Source organism: Chenopodium album, chromosome 22 (assembly GCF_948465745.1).
Source record: "Chenopodium album chromosome 22, dcCheAlbu1.1, whole genome shotgun sequence".
NCBI lineage: Eukaryota > Viridiplantae > Streptophyta > Magnoliopsida > Caryophyllales > Amaranthaceae > Chenopodium > Chenopodium album.
In genome coordinates, this window is record NC_137855.1 from 5,399,520 (window position 1) to 5,418,047 (window position 18,528).

Below are 18,528 nucleotides of genomic sequence, written 5' to 3' on the forward strand. Positions count from 1 at the left end.
TTGAGTATATTGGGCCGTAGAGAGATCGAGTATCGGTATATTCTTTTTTCATGGTCCATTTGAATTTTACTCATAATTCTCTAATTTGCACCATGTAGTTCTTCATAGTTCATACGAACCAAAAATTCAGTCGTTGGGAGTCGAGCAAGTTGATGCATCTTGAACTTAACTTAATCAACTCACCTCAAATCATCCTCAATCAAATTTTCATAATTTAAAAAATTATCCAGAATTTCTGATGAATTTTAACCAGTTTTTGAACTAAGAAATGAGAGAAGTGGGTCACATGAACAAGAGATATACTTGTTGTCCCAACCTAAAGCAAGTTCACAAAAAATAAAACACCTTTTTGTAGCTCCTAAGGCAGTTTCCCAAAACTGTCTATTTTGGCCGTTAAATAGGGAGATATGAATGCTCATTCTGAATACCCCAGCAACAATTCCGGTATTGATTATTAGGTTTGCTCTACTTGACAATTTGGCATTCATTTATCTCAAATTTAGTACATGGATGTCAATCTGGGGACGGAAAGAGTAAGAGGATTTCTACGCGTTTAAAGTGCTCCTTATGGATTGAGCCTCCAACAGAAGGTTTCTTCCTTACCACTAGATCACACACTTAAGATCAGATGAAGGAATATGTGTGATAATTATGAATCTCTATTATTACATACAAATGTACAATTTTTGTTCAATTTGTAATTGTTTATATACTTACAACTATACGTGCCTTCAAAAAAAAACATATACGTACTTACAACTATACGTACCGAATTAAAGAAAGTAATTTAGTGTTAACAACATAATACTTTCTTGATGTATAATCCATAACTCGAGTATAGGTTATAAAACAATATTGATTTTTGAATAATAATTTTTACCATGAATTAAATTCAATATGAAATTTGACTATGGAACTATTTGATACAAAAATTAAGGCAAAAAGAAAGCCAATGAGAAGAACATCTTCTGATTCTCAAAAGTGACAAAAATTGAAACTTTGTTTTTTTTTGTTTTGTTTTTTTTTTTTTTTTGAAAGCCTTGAAACATTTAAATAAATTTGGGCGTGGCCTTTCCACGTCTAGTACCTCCTTAGGTAGTTTTATTTTCTCTGTTTTTTAGCTTGTTTGCTTTGTTCTGTTTTCTTTGCTTTTGGCTTGATCCTCCATTGAATCAAAAAAAAAAAAAAAATTTGGGCTTTCTATCATTGAGCTTATAATGTTCGTCCGACTTTTTTCATAATTGATTTTAAATCTATGATACCAACTAAATATAATTTAATACTAATAAGATTTATAAAAGACTTACTCCCTCCGTCCCAAAAAGAACGACTCATTTGGCCAAAACCTTGTCTCAAAAAGAATAATCCATTTGCATTAAAACACCCACCAATTTGCTACAATATTTGTGCAAAATTAGCTTCTCCATAAAAAAATTTGATTTTTCATGTTATTTTATTACTTTCTCTCTCTATGTTTTTACAAACCCCATGTAAATTTATCTTTCTAATATACTTTTACTTCTTTTTACTTTTACTTCCTTAATACCCGCGTAATCAACCCAAATGAGTCGTTCTTTTTGGGACGGAGGGAGTATATATATATAACTCGTGTTTTTAGGGGCAAATACTTTTCATTTTCCATTATTAAAAGTAACAAACACAAAACCGTGTTAATTGCGTATTAACAAATACCCTTGTCTCCCTAATCTCACCACCCCTACAGCCCTACTCTTTCTCCCCTCACATATTTCTTCTCTAACAAGTATCTGAATCTCACACAAATCAATATATATATTAAAACTCCAATGCAAGGTGTTACAATCCGCCACGTGTTAATTTCCCCCCTAAATAAGCCAAGTCAGCGAAATTACCACATCAATGCCACATCATCAAACCATATCACCTTATTCACCTTATTAAAATAGCAATATTTATATTGATTCACCCTATTAAAATAGCAATTGATATCTTTATTTTAAAAAAAATCCTAAATATGAGAAACATAGGAAGTAGTCGAAGTACAATACAATATTGTGAGATCAAATACAATTCTTTTAGTTTCCTTTAAAATTGAAAAATGAAAACAAAGAAATAAAAAACAAGGTTCCTCTTCTTCCTCTATCAATCCTTTGATGGTGAATACTCATAGTATTTAACGAAACACAAACAATCCAAATAAAGTCCCAATTCTTTAATTTTGATATCAAGAAGAGGTAACCGATCTATGATTTTGAGAAGCATCCTAAGTGAATTTTGGGTTTTAATTGTCTTGATTGTGAAATAAAATCATTTAATTGCCTTGATTGTATAATCAATTTTATTAAATACAATAATTGAGATGATTATAAATTAGTTGAATAAGTAATCGTTATGAAGATTGTGACTACAATATTTTCAATTTTTGACTGACTAAATTATTCAATCATTTAAAGAGTAATAATTTGAATTGCCGAAAAAAAAAATAGACTACACTATTGAATTGCCCAGTTAACAGTTCACTTTTTTCTGGCTAAATTTGTGGAATTAATGGCTGAATTAATATGAGTGACATTAGTACTACTACTCAACCTTTCACTATAAAACTAACCATATTATGCCGCAAAGTTGTAAAAACGTTCTAAAAGTTTACATACTTGTATTTCATTGAATTTTGTTTGAACTTATTGCGGTCGAGTAATCAAGCAAAGGTGTTTTGCTTTGAAAATATCCTCATTTTATTGATTTGTGGTAGTAGCTATTGTCGTGGAGTGATTAAAAAATCACCTAAATGTTCCATTTTTTTTAAGGGGTTGTCAATTTCTTAAATGTCAACTTATGAGGCACGAACAATACGTTTAAAGTTTGTAAAGCTAATAATACAAATGAAAAACCTATTCAAACTAATCCCAAAACCACCCTAACTTAAAAACTTGATCAATAGCATCATTTGTTCTGTTATTTTCATTAATTTCCTTTTTTATGTTGGAATTTGCAGAGTCGTCTGAGGCTAATTTCAGTGGTCGACACTTGACACTTCATTTCAATAGCCTAAGGTATTTTCTTCTTATTATGCAAATCAATTTATAAAAAATGTAAAGCGTAATTCCGCTTGGGTGTCTGTGTAATATTATGATTAAAGCTCGGTTTACTCTGTATAGTTGGTTAATCTCTCATTGTCACTTGTGATCAAGTGAGATTCTAGCTCAATTATCACCCTTTCATGTATGTAATTACATCAATTTATTTTTATAAAATCAATTTCTGAGTTCTTTATAGAAGGAATGCTATGGGCTTCAGACTGTAATGTCAGTGAATAATTTCAAAGTAAGTTAACTGTTTTAGCTTAGTACAGAGGGCTTAAACAATGTAGTTTTGTAATTTAGATAGTATGTTTCATTTACTTCCTTAAAAAAAGAATATTAGTCATGGTAATTAGTTGGCATGTAGTTCAGAAATTGCTCATAAGTTACAACTACAGGCATATGTTAGCTACATATTGTTGATCTTTTTAATTTTATTTACCAACCTTTATAATTTTCCATATTCACACACACAACAATTGATTTACTAACTTTGTGGAATATGGAGAAATATTCTAACAAAATTATAAGCCTGAAATATCACAACATCTACAAACAACAAAGAAACAAAAAAATCGGGGCATCGCCGGGTCACTAACTAGTTTATAAATAATCAAACAAAAATAAATAAATCCTACTTTCGTTTTCTTTTGACAAAGTACTCTTTTAATAATTTAGTTTATTCAATTAAGAATTTAATTATAATTACACTATTTTTACCGCCAATTCAAAAAAATCTTGCCAATTTTCTTCTCTCCACTTTCTCTCTCCTCTCACGTAACGTCGCCAGGTTCGTCTACCTTTTATTCCGGCTTTCGATTCTTTCCTTTTTCTTTTTTTTTTTTAAAATTTTATTTTTTGAAGTAGATTTGATCTGTTGTATTTTTCTGCAGATCTGCTTGAATAATCTTGGAATTTATCTAAAATTTTTGAATCAGTCACAATTTTTTTTGATTTTTTCATATAGCTTTTGTAATTTCGATGTGATTTTTTTTTTTTTTTTTTTTTTTTTTTTTTTTTTTTTTTTTTGAGGAACAGAAATTGTTGATTTTGCAATTTTGTTAGAAATTGCTTTATCAGGTTAAACCCTAGCTTTGTTAAATTGATCGAGAAGATAAATTTTTTTTGAGCTGCTTTTGGAGGAAGTGAATGTATTGTTATTGTAGTTGTTAATTTGTAATTGCTAGATAAATTGCTAAATTAGGTTAGAAAGATGCAGGGATTCAATTTAATGATAAATTAGGAAGTATTAGGAATTTGCAGCTATTTGGTGTGAGATTAGTTATTAGCTGTTGAATTTGCATTATAAGCTGATCTGCAATTTGAAGAATTTTGAAGTTTGGAAATGTGAATTAAGGTGTTAGGAAGTATATGATAAATTTTCGCCCATAAATCGTAAGCTAGTTGTGAATCTGAATTCTCAAATAGGGGTTTTATAAGTTCGTGGTGAAGTGATATGTGTTTGAAAATTTGCCATAGTATACCATGGCCCTAAACCAATCTGATTAAGCTTTTGTATAGTAACCAGGAGAGGGGGTGGGGGGGGGGGGTGGGGGGGGGTGGGGGGGGGGGGTGGGGGGGGGTGTGGGGGACGGGGCCGTAGGTGATCAGACGGACGATGTTTTCCTTGCTGTTGCGTAGAGAATGTTCGGTTCAGACCTGTGAGGCCTTGATATGTATTGGGCAATTTAGAGCACCAGGTTTATGTGGTTGACATCAGAAAGATTTGAGTTATTTATCCTCTTTGGGTTGTTTGCTCCTGCTTTATACTTTTCGTTTGTGTTTCGAAGGCAATGTTTGAAGTATGATCAATGATCAACTTCTGAATCCTAAATGTCGAACATTGGCTGTTCATAGACCTTTGGGATGTGAATTATTATGAGATTGTTAGATGATATTATTCTCAATGTTCAGGTTGGAATTATAGTGCTAGCCCTGACTTCGTAATCTTGAGTTTTGACCAAAAATTCAGTATACAGCTTCCAATTTATGGTGTAGTAGGAATCATAAACAATGCCCATATCTCTATGATTTTTATGCTAGCAATTAAGGAGGGGTTATGGTTTTTTCAGTCACTTCAATTATGGCAACTTCCTTCACTTCTATAAATTGGAGTTATTTTTTTTCTCCGTACATCGATCTTATTATCAATTCCAAAATAAATTACTAGGTTGGCTTAGATTGTTAAGGTTTCTCTCTAGTGATGATATTTCGATTGCTGTAATTGGATAATTCCCATTGCAAGCTTTTTTTTGTACATATCATACTTCTTAATTGTTATCTATGATTTTGTTCTCATCAGGTATCGTTGACCAATTGTCATGTGAGATATTTGTACATACCTTTTCTAAGTGAAGGCTGATGTTGGCAAGTTCGTTACACAATGTTTGACTTAAGTTTCTCAATCTCAAGGCTATTGGCTATTTCAGATGCTTTTGGTCCTGTTGTATTGGGATGGTTGGTTACTGGATTATTTGGGCTCGTGGCTGTTCTGTTCGCCCTTCTTAAGTGGCAGAAAAGAACATCATTAAATTGGGTGAAAGCTGCTGCTAGAGCAAAGCAAAAAGCATGGAAAAAGCTGAATGTTCCAGTATCACATCATACATGGGCTGAAGATTATGGTTGTGGTGAACAGCTATCCACATGCTCTGTTTGCCTTACTTCTCTGTCATTCTCTCAAAACTTAGGTACAAAGACAGTGTTTCACACTCCAGTTCATCGTTGTGCTGTTTGTGGTGTAGCTGCTCATTTCTATTGCTCTCAGTTTGCCACAAAAGATTGTAAATGTTTTGCTCAAGCTGGTCAGAGCCACGTGCAACACCATTGGTCAGAAAGATGGTTCAAGATGGATGATAATCCTGAAACTTCTGCATTTTGCTTTTACTGTGATGAACCTTGTGGTGTTCCTTTGATTGATGCTTCTCCTACATGGCATTGCATGTGGTGTCAGCGTCTCATACATGTCGCTTGTCATGCCAAGATGTCAAAAGAATCAGGGGATGTCTGTGATTTAGGTCCTCATAGAGATATCATTCTTTCTCCTTTGTGTGTGAAAGGAATTGATGTAAGATCGGTGAGAAGCTTAAGCTCGATAAGAGAAGAAATGATAGCATCTACTGTTCGTGGAGAAATGCGACGAAGGCGCAATCGGAATAAAAATGGAACAAGTCGCTCTATTAGTGGAAAGTTTGAGGATGTGCCAACTGCTGATTCACCACTGCGTTATATGCTTAATGGTATAGCTACTTTGAAGAAATGCTACAGTGAGAAAAATTTGGACTTTTTGTCAAAAAATGGCAAAACATATGGCTCAAAAGGAAGTAATGTTGGATTAATCAAGAAGAAGGGCGGAACATTAACATACGGACAAACTAAGAAGTACAAGCTAGTGGACTTGCCAAATGATGTTATACCTATTTTAGTTTATATAAATACCAGAAGTGGTGCACAGAATGGGCCTTCTCTCAGGAGGAGACTGAACATGCTCTTAAATCCTGCACAGGTAATTAATCGATCTTTTTAGCAATACGGCATCAGTTATCTTCCTCAGTTGCATAACAACGTTTATTCTGAGAATGATTGCTGTCATCATATTACTTTTATGGTTTGACGGACTAATGACAAGATAGAGAAAAAGGGAAGTGGGGGGAAGCAAAAGTTATGCTTAGGTGAAAATTTGTTGCAAAAGTTGTAATTGACTATATATTCTCATCAACTCATAGACCAATTCAATATCGTTTAATATGGCTCATCAACTGACATTCATTTTCGTGGCAGGTGTTTGAATTGAATTCTTCCCAGGGTCCTGAGGCTGGTTTGAAGCTGTTTAGCAATGTGCCAAATTTTAGAGTATTAGTATGTGGTGGAGATGGTACTGTTGCATGGATTCTTGATGCAATTGAGAAATTTAGCTTTGAGTCACCTCCACCTGTTTCCATTCTTCCGTTGGGCACAGGAAATGATCTTGCAAGAGTTCTACAATGGGGAGGGGGTTTCTCTAAAATTGAGGGACCTGGCTTAAGCAACATTTTAGATGAAGTTAATCATGCAGCTGTTACAATGGTGGATCGCTGGAAAGTTGATATTAAAGAAGAAAACTTGAACAATGATTCAGATAATATGCGCTCGAAATATATGATGAACTATCTAGGTATGCGGAGCGTTCATTGCTTTATGTGGTTGTTCTATAGCTGTTGTTTTCAACTCTAATTTATTGCTTGTAATTTTTTAGGTATTGGATGTGATGCCAAAGTTGCGTATGAATTTCACGTGAACAGGGAGGAAAACCCTGAGAAATACTATAGTCAGGTAGCTTACTTTCCCAAATTTTTGAACTTTTTTGCGATTTTTGCTCATCATGTGTGCAGCCGGTCTTTGTTAATTGTGAAGGTAGTCTTCTGGTTTACTCTTAAATTGTGTATTACCTCCATTGTTTCATCCTGCTTGAAAAGTTTGGTTTTATATGCATTATCTTGTCTTGCTAAATGATTAGATCATCTTCTTTGCAGTTTGTGAACAAATTGCGGTATGCCAAGGAAGGTGCCAGGGATATGATGGATAGGGCTTGTGCAGACTTACCATGGCAAGTTTGGCTTGAAGTAGATGGGAAGGATATCCCGATTCCTAAGGTATGTGGTGACGTATAAACGTGTATGGGGCATATCGTACTCTAGTATTGGTAGTGCAGTTGTCTTATTTTCCTTCAAAAATTTAATGGATATACTTGTCTGAATTGTGATGCAACCACCTAATCTTATCAGGATGCTGAAGGTTTGATCGTTCTCAATATCAGTAGCTACATGGGTGGAGTAGATCTTTGGCAAAATGACTGTGAACATGATGATCATTTCACTTATCAGTCATTGCATGATAAGATGCTAGAGGTTGTTTGCGTCTCTGGAGCATGGCACCTTGGAAAGTTGCAGGTAAATAAATGATTTTTCTCCCTGGTTCAATTGGTACTTTTTGTAATTAAATCTAAACAAAGAAAAAAAAGAACAAGCAAGTTTGCTAAGTTGCTGCTGTGTCAATCTCAAGTTCTTGCTCTCCCCTTAACAAAAGAATTAAAGGAACTTGCTGGCCTTTTTTCGGGTTTTTTAAAATAAACAAATAAAAGTATTTTAGTCTCAAATTCATTTAGAAAAGCCAAAATTATTTTAAGTATGAAGAATCATTCTTAGAGATAAGCTGAGAGATGTTTCAAAAAAAGATAAGCTGAGAGAACTGAAATAAATTTATTGTGCCCAAATTGTGAGGGTGAGGAGAGATGGGTTTGTGTCAGTATATTATTTTGCCAAGATGACTTGAACCCAGTTCACTCTATTTTGCTTCCCGTGTGATTTGATACAGGTTGTGTATTAAATTTTTATATTGCCTTATCCTTCTTTGCAGGTTGGTCTTTCTCAAGCCAGGAGGTTGGCCCAGGGTAGTGTCATAAGAATACATATTTCCAGCGCTTTCCCAGTTCAAATAGATGGGGAACCATTTATCCTACAGCCTGGCTATCTAGAAATATCACACCATAAGCAGGTATGCTGTGATATTCGAGTATAAAGTTTTATTTACTCTACCTTCCGTCTTGTTGCCTTGTTATTTTGGCTGAAATGGACATTTGACTCAATTGATGCATCTCAACCAGAGATCTTAGGCTATTGTCTTCCCAGAGATCTTGGTGATACCTTGACATCTTTTAGGCTGATGCGTATTAACCAGAGTGCTGTTGTCTTCCCAGTCCATTATTTTATCCCTGAATAATGTTAAAAATTGTTTTCGAGTTTCTCTAGAACCTACATTATTTTCCATTGCTACGAGTTTTAGGCCATCTATCTTTTCCATTATTACTAGCTTTGAATCAAACATATTTCTTATTCTTGCTCCACATTGCATTATTATTGATCATCTTTCACATGGACTTTATCCTTGCATGCTTGTTTTCCTTCCACGGCTGTGAATCTATTGAAAAGCTTACCTCTTTTTGCTTTCTCTTTACATTTTTTGTTAACTTGAATGTTTGAATGTTGCCTGCCTTCTTAGACTGGAAATATCATTAGGCAAATCAGAATAGTTGTATAATCTTTCTTTCCCCATAACTAGATTCTCAATGAAACCTTTTTAGTTGTTGTGCTTTGGTCCACTTAAGATATAAGACTTGATTAAAGTAGTGTCTAGGATGGAACTTTATACAACTTTGCTTTGTTGGAGACATGTGCTAGCATTATACGACTTACATTATACAAATAATTTTATCAACTTATTGATGGCAAAAAAAAAAAAAAAAAAAAAGGGTTTTGGTCTCCTATGGTGTTCAAAATTGTATGCCTTTACCTTTTTGCGATGAACTTTGAGAAGGTTATGAAGTATGAACCTTTACAAGTTCATACTCACTCGTGATAAAAGCAGGGAAAAGGTCGAAGATTGAGAAAGCCTCTAACATTCTAATAATTTTCATTTGTAGGTGTTTATGTTAAGGAAGTCGTCTGAAGAACCTAATGCCCATGCAGCTGCAGTGATGTCAGATGTTTTGTTGGATGCCGAGTGTAAAGGCATTATTAACTCCTCTCAGAAAAGAGTTCTAATTGAGCAGATAGCTCTTCGCCTTTCATAGTGAGAAGTTGGGCATTCTTTTTTGTTTCCCCTTCTCATATCTCTTTATTAGTTCTAATTTTCCCGCTTAGTGCTAACATTCAGTCATTAGAGAGCTAGGAAAGAAGAGTGGAGATTGTCATCTTCTCTCTCTCTCTTTTTTTTGGTTCAATTACCCATCCTTGTGCTCTTTTCACTTAGCCTTGGTGCACATCCAAACTTGCTAGTCGACTAAAATTCCCGTGTTGATAGTCAAGTACATATGAAAGTATACAAAGGTACAGTTTTGCCTCAAATGGATATAGAGAATCAGAGATTTTGGTGTGTTTGAAGATTAACCATGACGTATAGATTGAGATTTAAGTAGATAGCTAATTGTGTAAAGCATGTGATTTACGTAGATTATTGATTCTTAGAACGGTTTGCAGATTGTAAAGACTTGTATCCTCAAATGTAACCTAATGAATTATCTCATGTTGCTGTAATCTTCTATGTTTTCTCATCAGTTGTCTCATTTCCATATTTTTTTCACTAACTCTTAAATCTTGAGTCGTGACTAATACTTCCTTCGTCTCATATGATTTGCCATATGGGGGTAGGACAAGGGATCCAATTACTCGTGTAAAAAACAATTGAACATACGTAAGGAGTAGCGAATGTGATTTTCTACTTATCCATCTTATGAATCTTGTCATTGTCCTCACCATTGATAAAAAATTCTCTGTATAAAAAATTCTCTGTAGTATTTGACACTATGTTACGGAGTAAAATTTGTAATACTTGAGATTACGAAAATTCACTTTGAACTTTGATACAACACTAATAATTTCGCAAGATAATTTTTTTTTTCTTAGAAATACACATATATATACTATAAAGTCCGTACGTTTAGAAGAATTTTATGAAATAGAGAGAAGTAATTTCTTGTCTATATACTTTATTGTTAGAAAATGAATTCATTTAAGCTAGTATTTAACTGAATAGTGTTTAATTTATTTCTTAGTTACATTTTTACAAGCCTATATCTTTAGTTACATAGTTTAAGCTTGACTTGATAATACTTGTATCAAATGTGGGTAGCTAATTTGGAACAGACGGAGTACATTGATACACCGTATGTATATCGATTTCAGTGCAACATAGCTAGATTTTGTAACCTCAATGAACCGTGAAGACTGAAGACAGACATGCCTTATGCCTAGACCAGACCAATGCTCGCACGGGTTGTCGCAGAAACAAATGTTCACAAGAGGACGACGATAGATTAATACAACTAAGTTTTTATTCATCAATTGATTCTATCAAACCAAATTTGACTCAAGAATTTGAACGTATTATAATAAATTTCACCCTTTTTTTGGCCATCTAATCACTCAATTTGTCAGCTTTATTGGATTACGAGCACGTTTAGACAAATAACTCTTTTGAATTTTTGGGTACTTTTCACTAATCGCATCTTTTTCGATTTAAAACACACATTTTACTACAGTAGCTACCTTTAGCTTTGCTGTTGACAGCTCTCGTAGTTAAGGACATTCATGCTTGTTTAGTGATTAATAAGGAATATAAAATTAACTACTTGTATTAGTTGTATGAAAATATCATTTCTTAAATGTTTGTTAAACTTATAAATATTCTAATACACATTAGGAGATAGTATAGATGTATTGTCACGTGTATAAAATAAACAGATGAGAATAAAACATAAACTACTTAGTATTAGAAGTTGATCCGATCAATTATGAAATAAGCAAATATTCCATGTATGAATGATGAATTATGGTGGCCGTATCTCAACTTTGAACCCTGGCTTACTGGCTAGCTAATGTATTCAGGACTTCGGGAGTTTATCCTATTTTCACTTTCCTCTCACAGTCATTTGTAACGAGCTTATTTATAGGTCTTAATATCTCCGATAGGTGGTGGACTAGGCTTGGAACTTACATGTAGCTTGAGGAAAAAAGAATAAATCCTCAAACTTGACGTACTTGAGGGGTATTTCCAAAGTAGAGTAATTTGCTAGTGTCCTACACTCCTACATCAAATATAGTCTATCGCTATTTTGCTCTATATTTAATATTGCTTTTCGTGTACTGTATTCATGTATTGCTTATTTGTTTAGATGTATTTCCCAAATCCAACCCAAAAATTAATTGTATTAAAAAGAGAGCAAAGTTTGTTACTTGTATTAATTTTTGTAAGGAGACATTGTTTTAAACATTAGACAATAGATGTAAATCATAGTGAGCAATTTAGAGGGATTTGATGGATTGAGTGATCATAGGCTTACAAAGGCTACTAACCAGACAAAACCCAGCACATTACATATCTATTCGTATGCCTCAAGTTATCCAACAATTCTGCTAACTTTTTTTTTTCTCTCTTTCTTTGTATATTTCTAATTTTTAAATAACAATTTTGTGCATCACTAATTAGCTTAATTTAGCAAGTTTCATCTAGTGTACATAATCATGACTTCGTTGCCTATGTAAGTTGAGGATTTATTTTTATGAATGTCACATCCTTAAGATAATAATTAAATTGTAAATTCACATTTGTAATTATTAGTTGTTTGAATCCAATAGAATTTTGACTACTCTTATTATCCACCTTACTTTTCATGTTCATATAATTGACATAACCACGTTGAATATAGATCTTAATTTGTTATTACTCCATTGTCATCGAAAATACGAACTTATAAATTATATGCTAAATATATACAAGTAATAGACATATACAACCAAGTACATTAATAGACAAATTAGAAATTGATTATTATATCCTTTTGTGCTCATACTTCGTATGTTGTAAGAGAATGCATGACTAATTGATTATGCTTTTTCAGTTTTTTGTTACGTATCATTAACTCATCTTTAAAATGTAAATAAAAATATCAAGTGACAATCTTTGAAAATAATAATGGAAACAAACATGCCATATAATTAGGGTTTAATGTAGTCATGATTTTCCTTTTCTTCTGCTTATCAATCAATCAATCAATCAATCAAAGCCTTAATCCCAAAAGTGGGGTCGGCTAACATGAACCAAATATGATTATTCCGTGTAGTCATCAACATAAATCTTTCTCCTCCATCCCTTACGATCCAAAACTTCATCCTCACGTAAATCCATGCACTTCATATCCTTCCTCACTCCTTCCAACCAAGTCATTTTTGGTCTCCCTCTTCCTCGTTTAATCCCTCCATGATCCCACTCTTCCACTCTTCGCACCGGTGCACCCACGGGTCTCCGTCTTACATGTCCAAACCAACGCAGACGATTTTCCCTTAATTTATCTGCAATGTCTGCCACGCCTACTTTCTTGCGAATAACCTCATTTCTGATTCTATCTCTTAAAGTGTTTCCACACATCCACCTTAACATGCGCATTTCCGTAACCTCCATCTTTTTAATATGCTCTTTCTTAGAAGCCCAACATTCTGTACCATAGAGCAACACTGGTCTTATGGCAGTCCTGTAGAATTTTCCCTTCAACTGTAGGGGAATGCTGCGGTCGCATAACACTCCCGTGGCCGCTCTCCATTTAAGCCACCCTGACTTAATTCTGTGGGTTACGTCTTGATCAATGTCACCATTCTTCTGGATGATCGACCCAAGATACTTAAAACATTCACTCATGGTCAAATCCTTTCCATCCAAACTCACCACTTCATTGCTTGTCCCCCTCTGATTGCCAAAACGACATACCAAATATTCAGTCTTACTCCGACTTAGCTTAAACCCTCTAGATTCCAACCTTTGCCTCCATTGCTCCAACTTAACATTAACCCCGTCCTTAGTCTCATCCACCAAAATGATATCATCCGCGAACAACATACACCATGGAACCTCATCTTGAAATGGTCTAGTTAATTCATCTAGAACCGTTGCAAAAAGAAAAGGGCTTAATTCATCCTTTTCTTCTGCTTATGTAAGAAATATATTGGGCATGCCTCGGTCTTCCAACATAAGCTTTTGTAACTGATATGTATACTTCTTCTATATAAGAAAATCAACTGTTATACTTCTTCAGCTGCAAAAGCATAACAGTTACGGAGTACCGAGTACCTAATGTTTTTTTTTTTTTTTAATTTTTATTTTATTTTTTAAAATGTACAAGTCTATACTTCCTTTGTTTTTAGATAACTACAGCATGTTTTTTTGGCATCTATTATAAGACACCTATTAGAAAAGGTAAATGAACAAATTAAATTAGCTAATAGAATTTGAACATCGTGTGGTAAGCTAGACATGTTGTGTCGTTAGTGTTTTAATTATTTTAGCTAATTTATCTGTTTAAGGGCATGTTCTCATTGACTGAACTAAACTGAACTTATTAGAGCTGAACTGAACTGAACTGAATATTTTATAAGAGAAAGAAATTAGGAGCTGAACTGAACTGAAATGGACTGAAAATAATCGTATGAGAACATGCTCTAACATATTTAATTTTTACTCGTATTTCAAAATGAAATTTAATAATTAGAATAAGTGCATGGAGTAAATTGGTTCAGCTTGCAAAAAATGGAACTGTATGTACAAAATATAACAAAAAGGGTAGGAATAGTAAAGATAGATAATGGTCTCCTCCTCAAAAGACAGGAATCTGTATTAATTTTTCATTTAGAAAAAGAAAAAAAGAAAAAAAGAAAAAAGAAAAAGAAAGCACCCCAAGACTTGTGCTGAAACATCTGAAGACACTCAGAAACTGAAAGGGATCAGTTGTTCAGACATCACACACAACACAGAGAGAGATGAGAGAGATTGAGAGAGAGGAGATGAGTTTGCATTTCCCAATGTATCCAAAATTTATTTTATTTTTGTCAGATTGTTTCCACATTTATTTCTCTCCAACTGCTCATCACTCTTTCATTCACTCACTCTTTTGATCTGTATAGTGTTTTCTTTTTGTTTTTCTGATGAATTATGTTTATCTGATGAATGAATGTTTTAACTGCTATGTGTATCATAATGTTACATGTTAAGATTACTCTTTGTACTCGTAGTTGATACGAATACTGCATAGGTATAAGTATAACTGACAGATTTGAATTTTTGAGTTATGGTATTCGAGTGTTAGGGCTTTATAAAGTAAATTTGGTGGAAATGATAGACTGATGGGTAACTGATAGAGTATATAAATCGATTATCGGCTTCAATCATAAGCTTAAGTTTTTAGTTGAGTTAGTCCACTAACAGTAACTTACTTCGTATATTGTAACGTTGAGGTTACCATGAGCCTCACAATCTATCTGTTGTTTGAGAATAAGAGAATTCTTTACCTTTCTCGCTTATTGTCATGGCTTGACTTACGTAATTATGTTGTTAGATTGGTTAGCTTGTAAAAAGTGCTAGTTTACTAATGTCATTAAGTTAGGTTAACTAATTTGTATATATATATATATATCAGGGCCGGCCCTGAGGGTAGGCCTGGGGTGCGGTGGCCTAGGGCCCACGCCAGAAAGGGGCCCAAAATTACAAAAAAAAAAAATCCAATTAGAATAATAGTTTATGGGCTTGATTTGCGTACTTATAAATATGTCCAACAGTATTAGATACCCTCTAACAAGTTAATTAGAATTATAGATTTATTACGAGTAGCTTTTATTATTTAGCGCTCATATCACTTAATTAGGTGGAATTTACAATGTTAACTAATCTCTTCCCATCCTTTTACTCAGTTTCCCATGATTAACAATTCCCAAAATACATAATTTTCAATTATACCGCTTCAAATCTTCTCTAATTATCCAAATTTAAACCCTTTTTTATTTAGCTAATTAATTTGTCAAAAAAAATGTTTGGCTAATTAATACTATGGCAATGGTTAAAAAAATTAGCAAGATAAATAGCAGCAAAATAATTCTCTATCACAAATTACTCCGATGAATGTTATGGCTTGTTCAACTTTTATTTGGTTGTCAATTAGACAAAGGTAATACAACTATTCCTCTTTAATTTTTCTTGGATGTTTTATTCAAATGAAATACAAATAAGTTATTTTTATTTGTCTTATATTAAAATCTATTGCGTCAATAGAAATTTTGGTTATGTATAGGGCCCCTCTCTTACATTATGCCTAGGGCCCATAAATTATCAGGAACGGGGCTGATATATATATATATATATATATATATATGTATATATATATATATATATATATATATGTATATATATATATATATATGTATATATATATATATATATGTATATATATATATATATATGTATATATATATATATATATATATATATATATATATATATATATATATATATATATATATATATATATATATATATATATATATATCAATCAATCAATCAATCAATCAAAGCCTTAATCCCAAAAGTGGGGTCGGCTAACATGAACCAAATTTGATTATTCCGTGTAGTCATCAACATAAATCTTTCTCCTCCATCCCTTACGATCCAAAACTTCATCCTCACGTAAATCCATGCACTTCATATCCTTCCTCACTCCTTCCAACCAAGTCATCTTTGGTCTCCCTCTTCCTCGTTTAATCCCTCCATGGTCCCACTCTTCCACTCTTCGCACCGGTGCACCCTCGGGTCTCCGTCTTACATGTCCAAACCAACGCAGACGATTTTCCCTTAATTTATCTACAATGCCCGCCACACCTACTTTCTTGCGAATAACCTCATTTCTGATTCTATCTCTTAAAGTGTTTCCACACATCCACCTTAACATGCGCATTTCCGTAACCTCCATCTTTTTAATATGCTCTTTCTTAGAAGCCCAACATTCTGTACCATAGAGCAACACTGGTCTTATGGCAGTCCTGTAGAATTTTCCCTTCAACTTTAAGGGAATGCTGCGGTCGCATAACACTCCCGTGGCCGCTCTCCATTTAAGCCACCCTGACTTAATCCTGTGGGTCACGTCTTGATCAATGTCACCATTCTTCTGGATGATCGACCCTAGGTACTTAAAACATTCACTCATGGTCAAATCCTTTCCATCCAAACTCACCACTTCATTGCTTGTCCCCCTCTGAGTGCCAAAACGACATACCAAATATTCAGTCTTACTCCGACTTAGCTTAAACCCTCTAGATTCCAACCTTTGCCTCCATTGCTCCAACTTGACATTAACCCCATCCTTAGTCTCATCCACCAAAACGATATCATATATATATATATATATATATATATATATATATATATATATATATATTAATATATATATTATTTTTGAAAGAACTAATTTGTCTATATTGATGATACAGAAAATAGTTTTTTCAAAAAAAAGAATCAATTAATACTAATCATATATAATGATAGTAGCTAGGGTCATGTTTTGATGTGTATTTGCACCCAAAAATTAAATCTTTTGATGTGTATTGACTTATTTACACAACTCAATTCTTAGTTAAAAACCTCACAATAAGCAAAAAAATAGTGTAATCTAGAACAGTAAAAACATAGTGATTAGAGAGAGGAGTACACTGTTTGTTATAATATTCTCGAAGCAAACAACAAAGAACAGTAGCAAACTATTAAGATTAGATTACCAAGGATAGTAACTGAAATTCTTAGCAACTTCTTAAAGCATCATCAATACCTTTCTCCTTATATCTCTGCTTTTTCTGTCTTTCCTCTTCATCTATTTGCAGTTAGAGTGACACCATTCTATTCATTCATTCATTTTATAATATGGTCATTATGTGCATAATTCATCTTATACTATAAGCTTTGCGTCACATTTCTACATTTTTAGAATATGTTTGAGAACATGCAATGTATGATTAGTAACACAGCAAAATCTAAGAGAAGGTTGTACATTATTGTTAATAGTCAACATCTAACTTGTATAACTAGATTTATTTACTTTATTAATGAATTAATTTCTCTCTCCTAAAAATAATAAAGTGGAGAATGTCAATGTCAACATTCCATGGCAGAAGACATAATGAGAAAATTTAGCAAACTCTCCACATGTATTGCTTAAAATAATGATGCTTACGCAGTAGCAAGTACTAGAATGGTGCACTTTATTACTCATGCATTCAGTCACTTCATCACGTACCGACGTACGTACGTTTGTTATTCTCTATTTTCAAGGCTTAATTTTACCTTAAATAATGCCTTGTTAGCTTTGGACATAGCTAGACATGTTAATATCTACTCCTTGTATTCAAATTATTAATCACCTTTAGTACTTACTCGGCTACTCCGTACTAGTTAAGTATGAGTCATTTTGATTTGCACATAATGATTTTTATTTAAGGTGACTGATGAAAACGAATACACAGTTGTATTTAAACTTATTACAGATAGCGTTGGGTGTGTGAGATAACCCAACCCAATATGAGAGGTTGCATTGTCTAATGGGCCATGAATTCTATAATGTTAAATTTTCAACCCGACCTAGGATTAATGTCCGGCCCATGTCGGTCATGCATTTGTCAATCTAGAAAAATAAAAATTTTAGAAAATCATGAACGAGCTAATATTCCGCTCCCAAGCCCAACATTTAGAAACTACCTCGACGATGATACAAAATGACCTAAAAGGATACTTTATAATAAAATCTAGTTTAATTTGCATGGTTAATGTAACATACATGACGAATAATTTGATGCAAGAAATGCCTTAAAAAACAGAAAATTCTAGGTTTTTTTTTTTTTTTTCCTTCCTAAATTATACGTAGCAAAAACTAACAAGTTATGTTAAAGCATATATGGCACACAAATTATATGTAGCGATTTCATTTTCATGTAACGCCCACATCATGACCAAACTTTTCGAACAAAAGTCCTTGCATTTAAATTCCAACAGTTACGTTTGGGGCATTTGCCATTGTCTTCTAGTCTTATTATTGCCTTGACACTAGATACCCATGGAAATTAATATAGGGTTT

At 33.4% G+C, this 18,528-nt stretch overlaps 1 protein-coding gene across 1 annotated transcript; it reads left to right on the plus strand.

Annotated features, from left to right (window-relative positions):
- Positions 1 to 3,724: 3,724 nt before the first annotated feature.
- LOC145604649 (diacylglycerol kinase 2-like) lies at positions 3,725 to 10,262 on the plus strand. Its single transcript, XM_081660556.1, has 8 exons — positions 3,725 to 3,849; positions 5,362 to 6,561; positions 6,837 to 7,209; positions 7,291 to 7,367; positions 7,568 to 7,687; positions 7,820 to 7,984; positions 8,451 to 8,588; positions 9,514 to 10,262. Exons 2-8 carry the CDS (start codon positions 5,443 to 5,445, stop codon positions 9,661 to 9,663), a joined length of 2,142 nt encoding a protein of 713 aa, XP_081516682.1. The 5' UTR covers positions 3,725 to 3,849; positions 5,362 to 5,442; the 3' UTR covers positions 9,664 to 10,262.
- Positions 10,263 to 18,528: the final 8,266 nt, after the last annotated feature.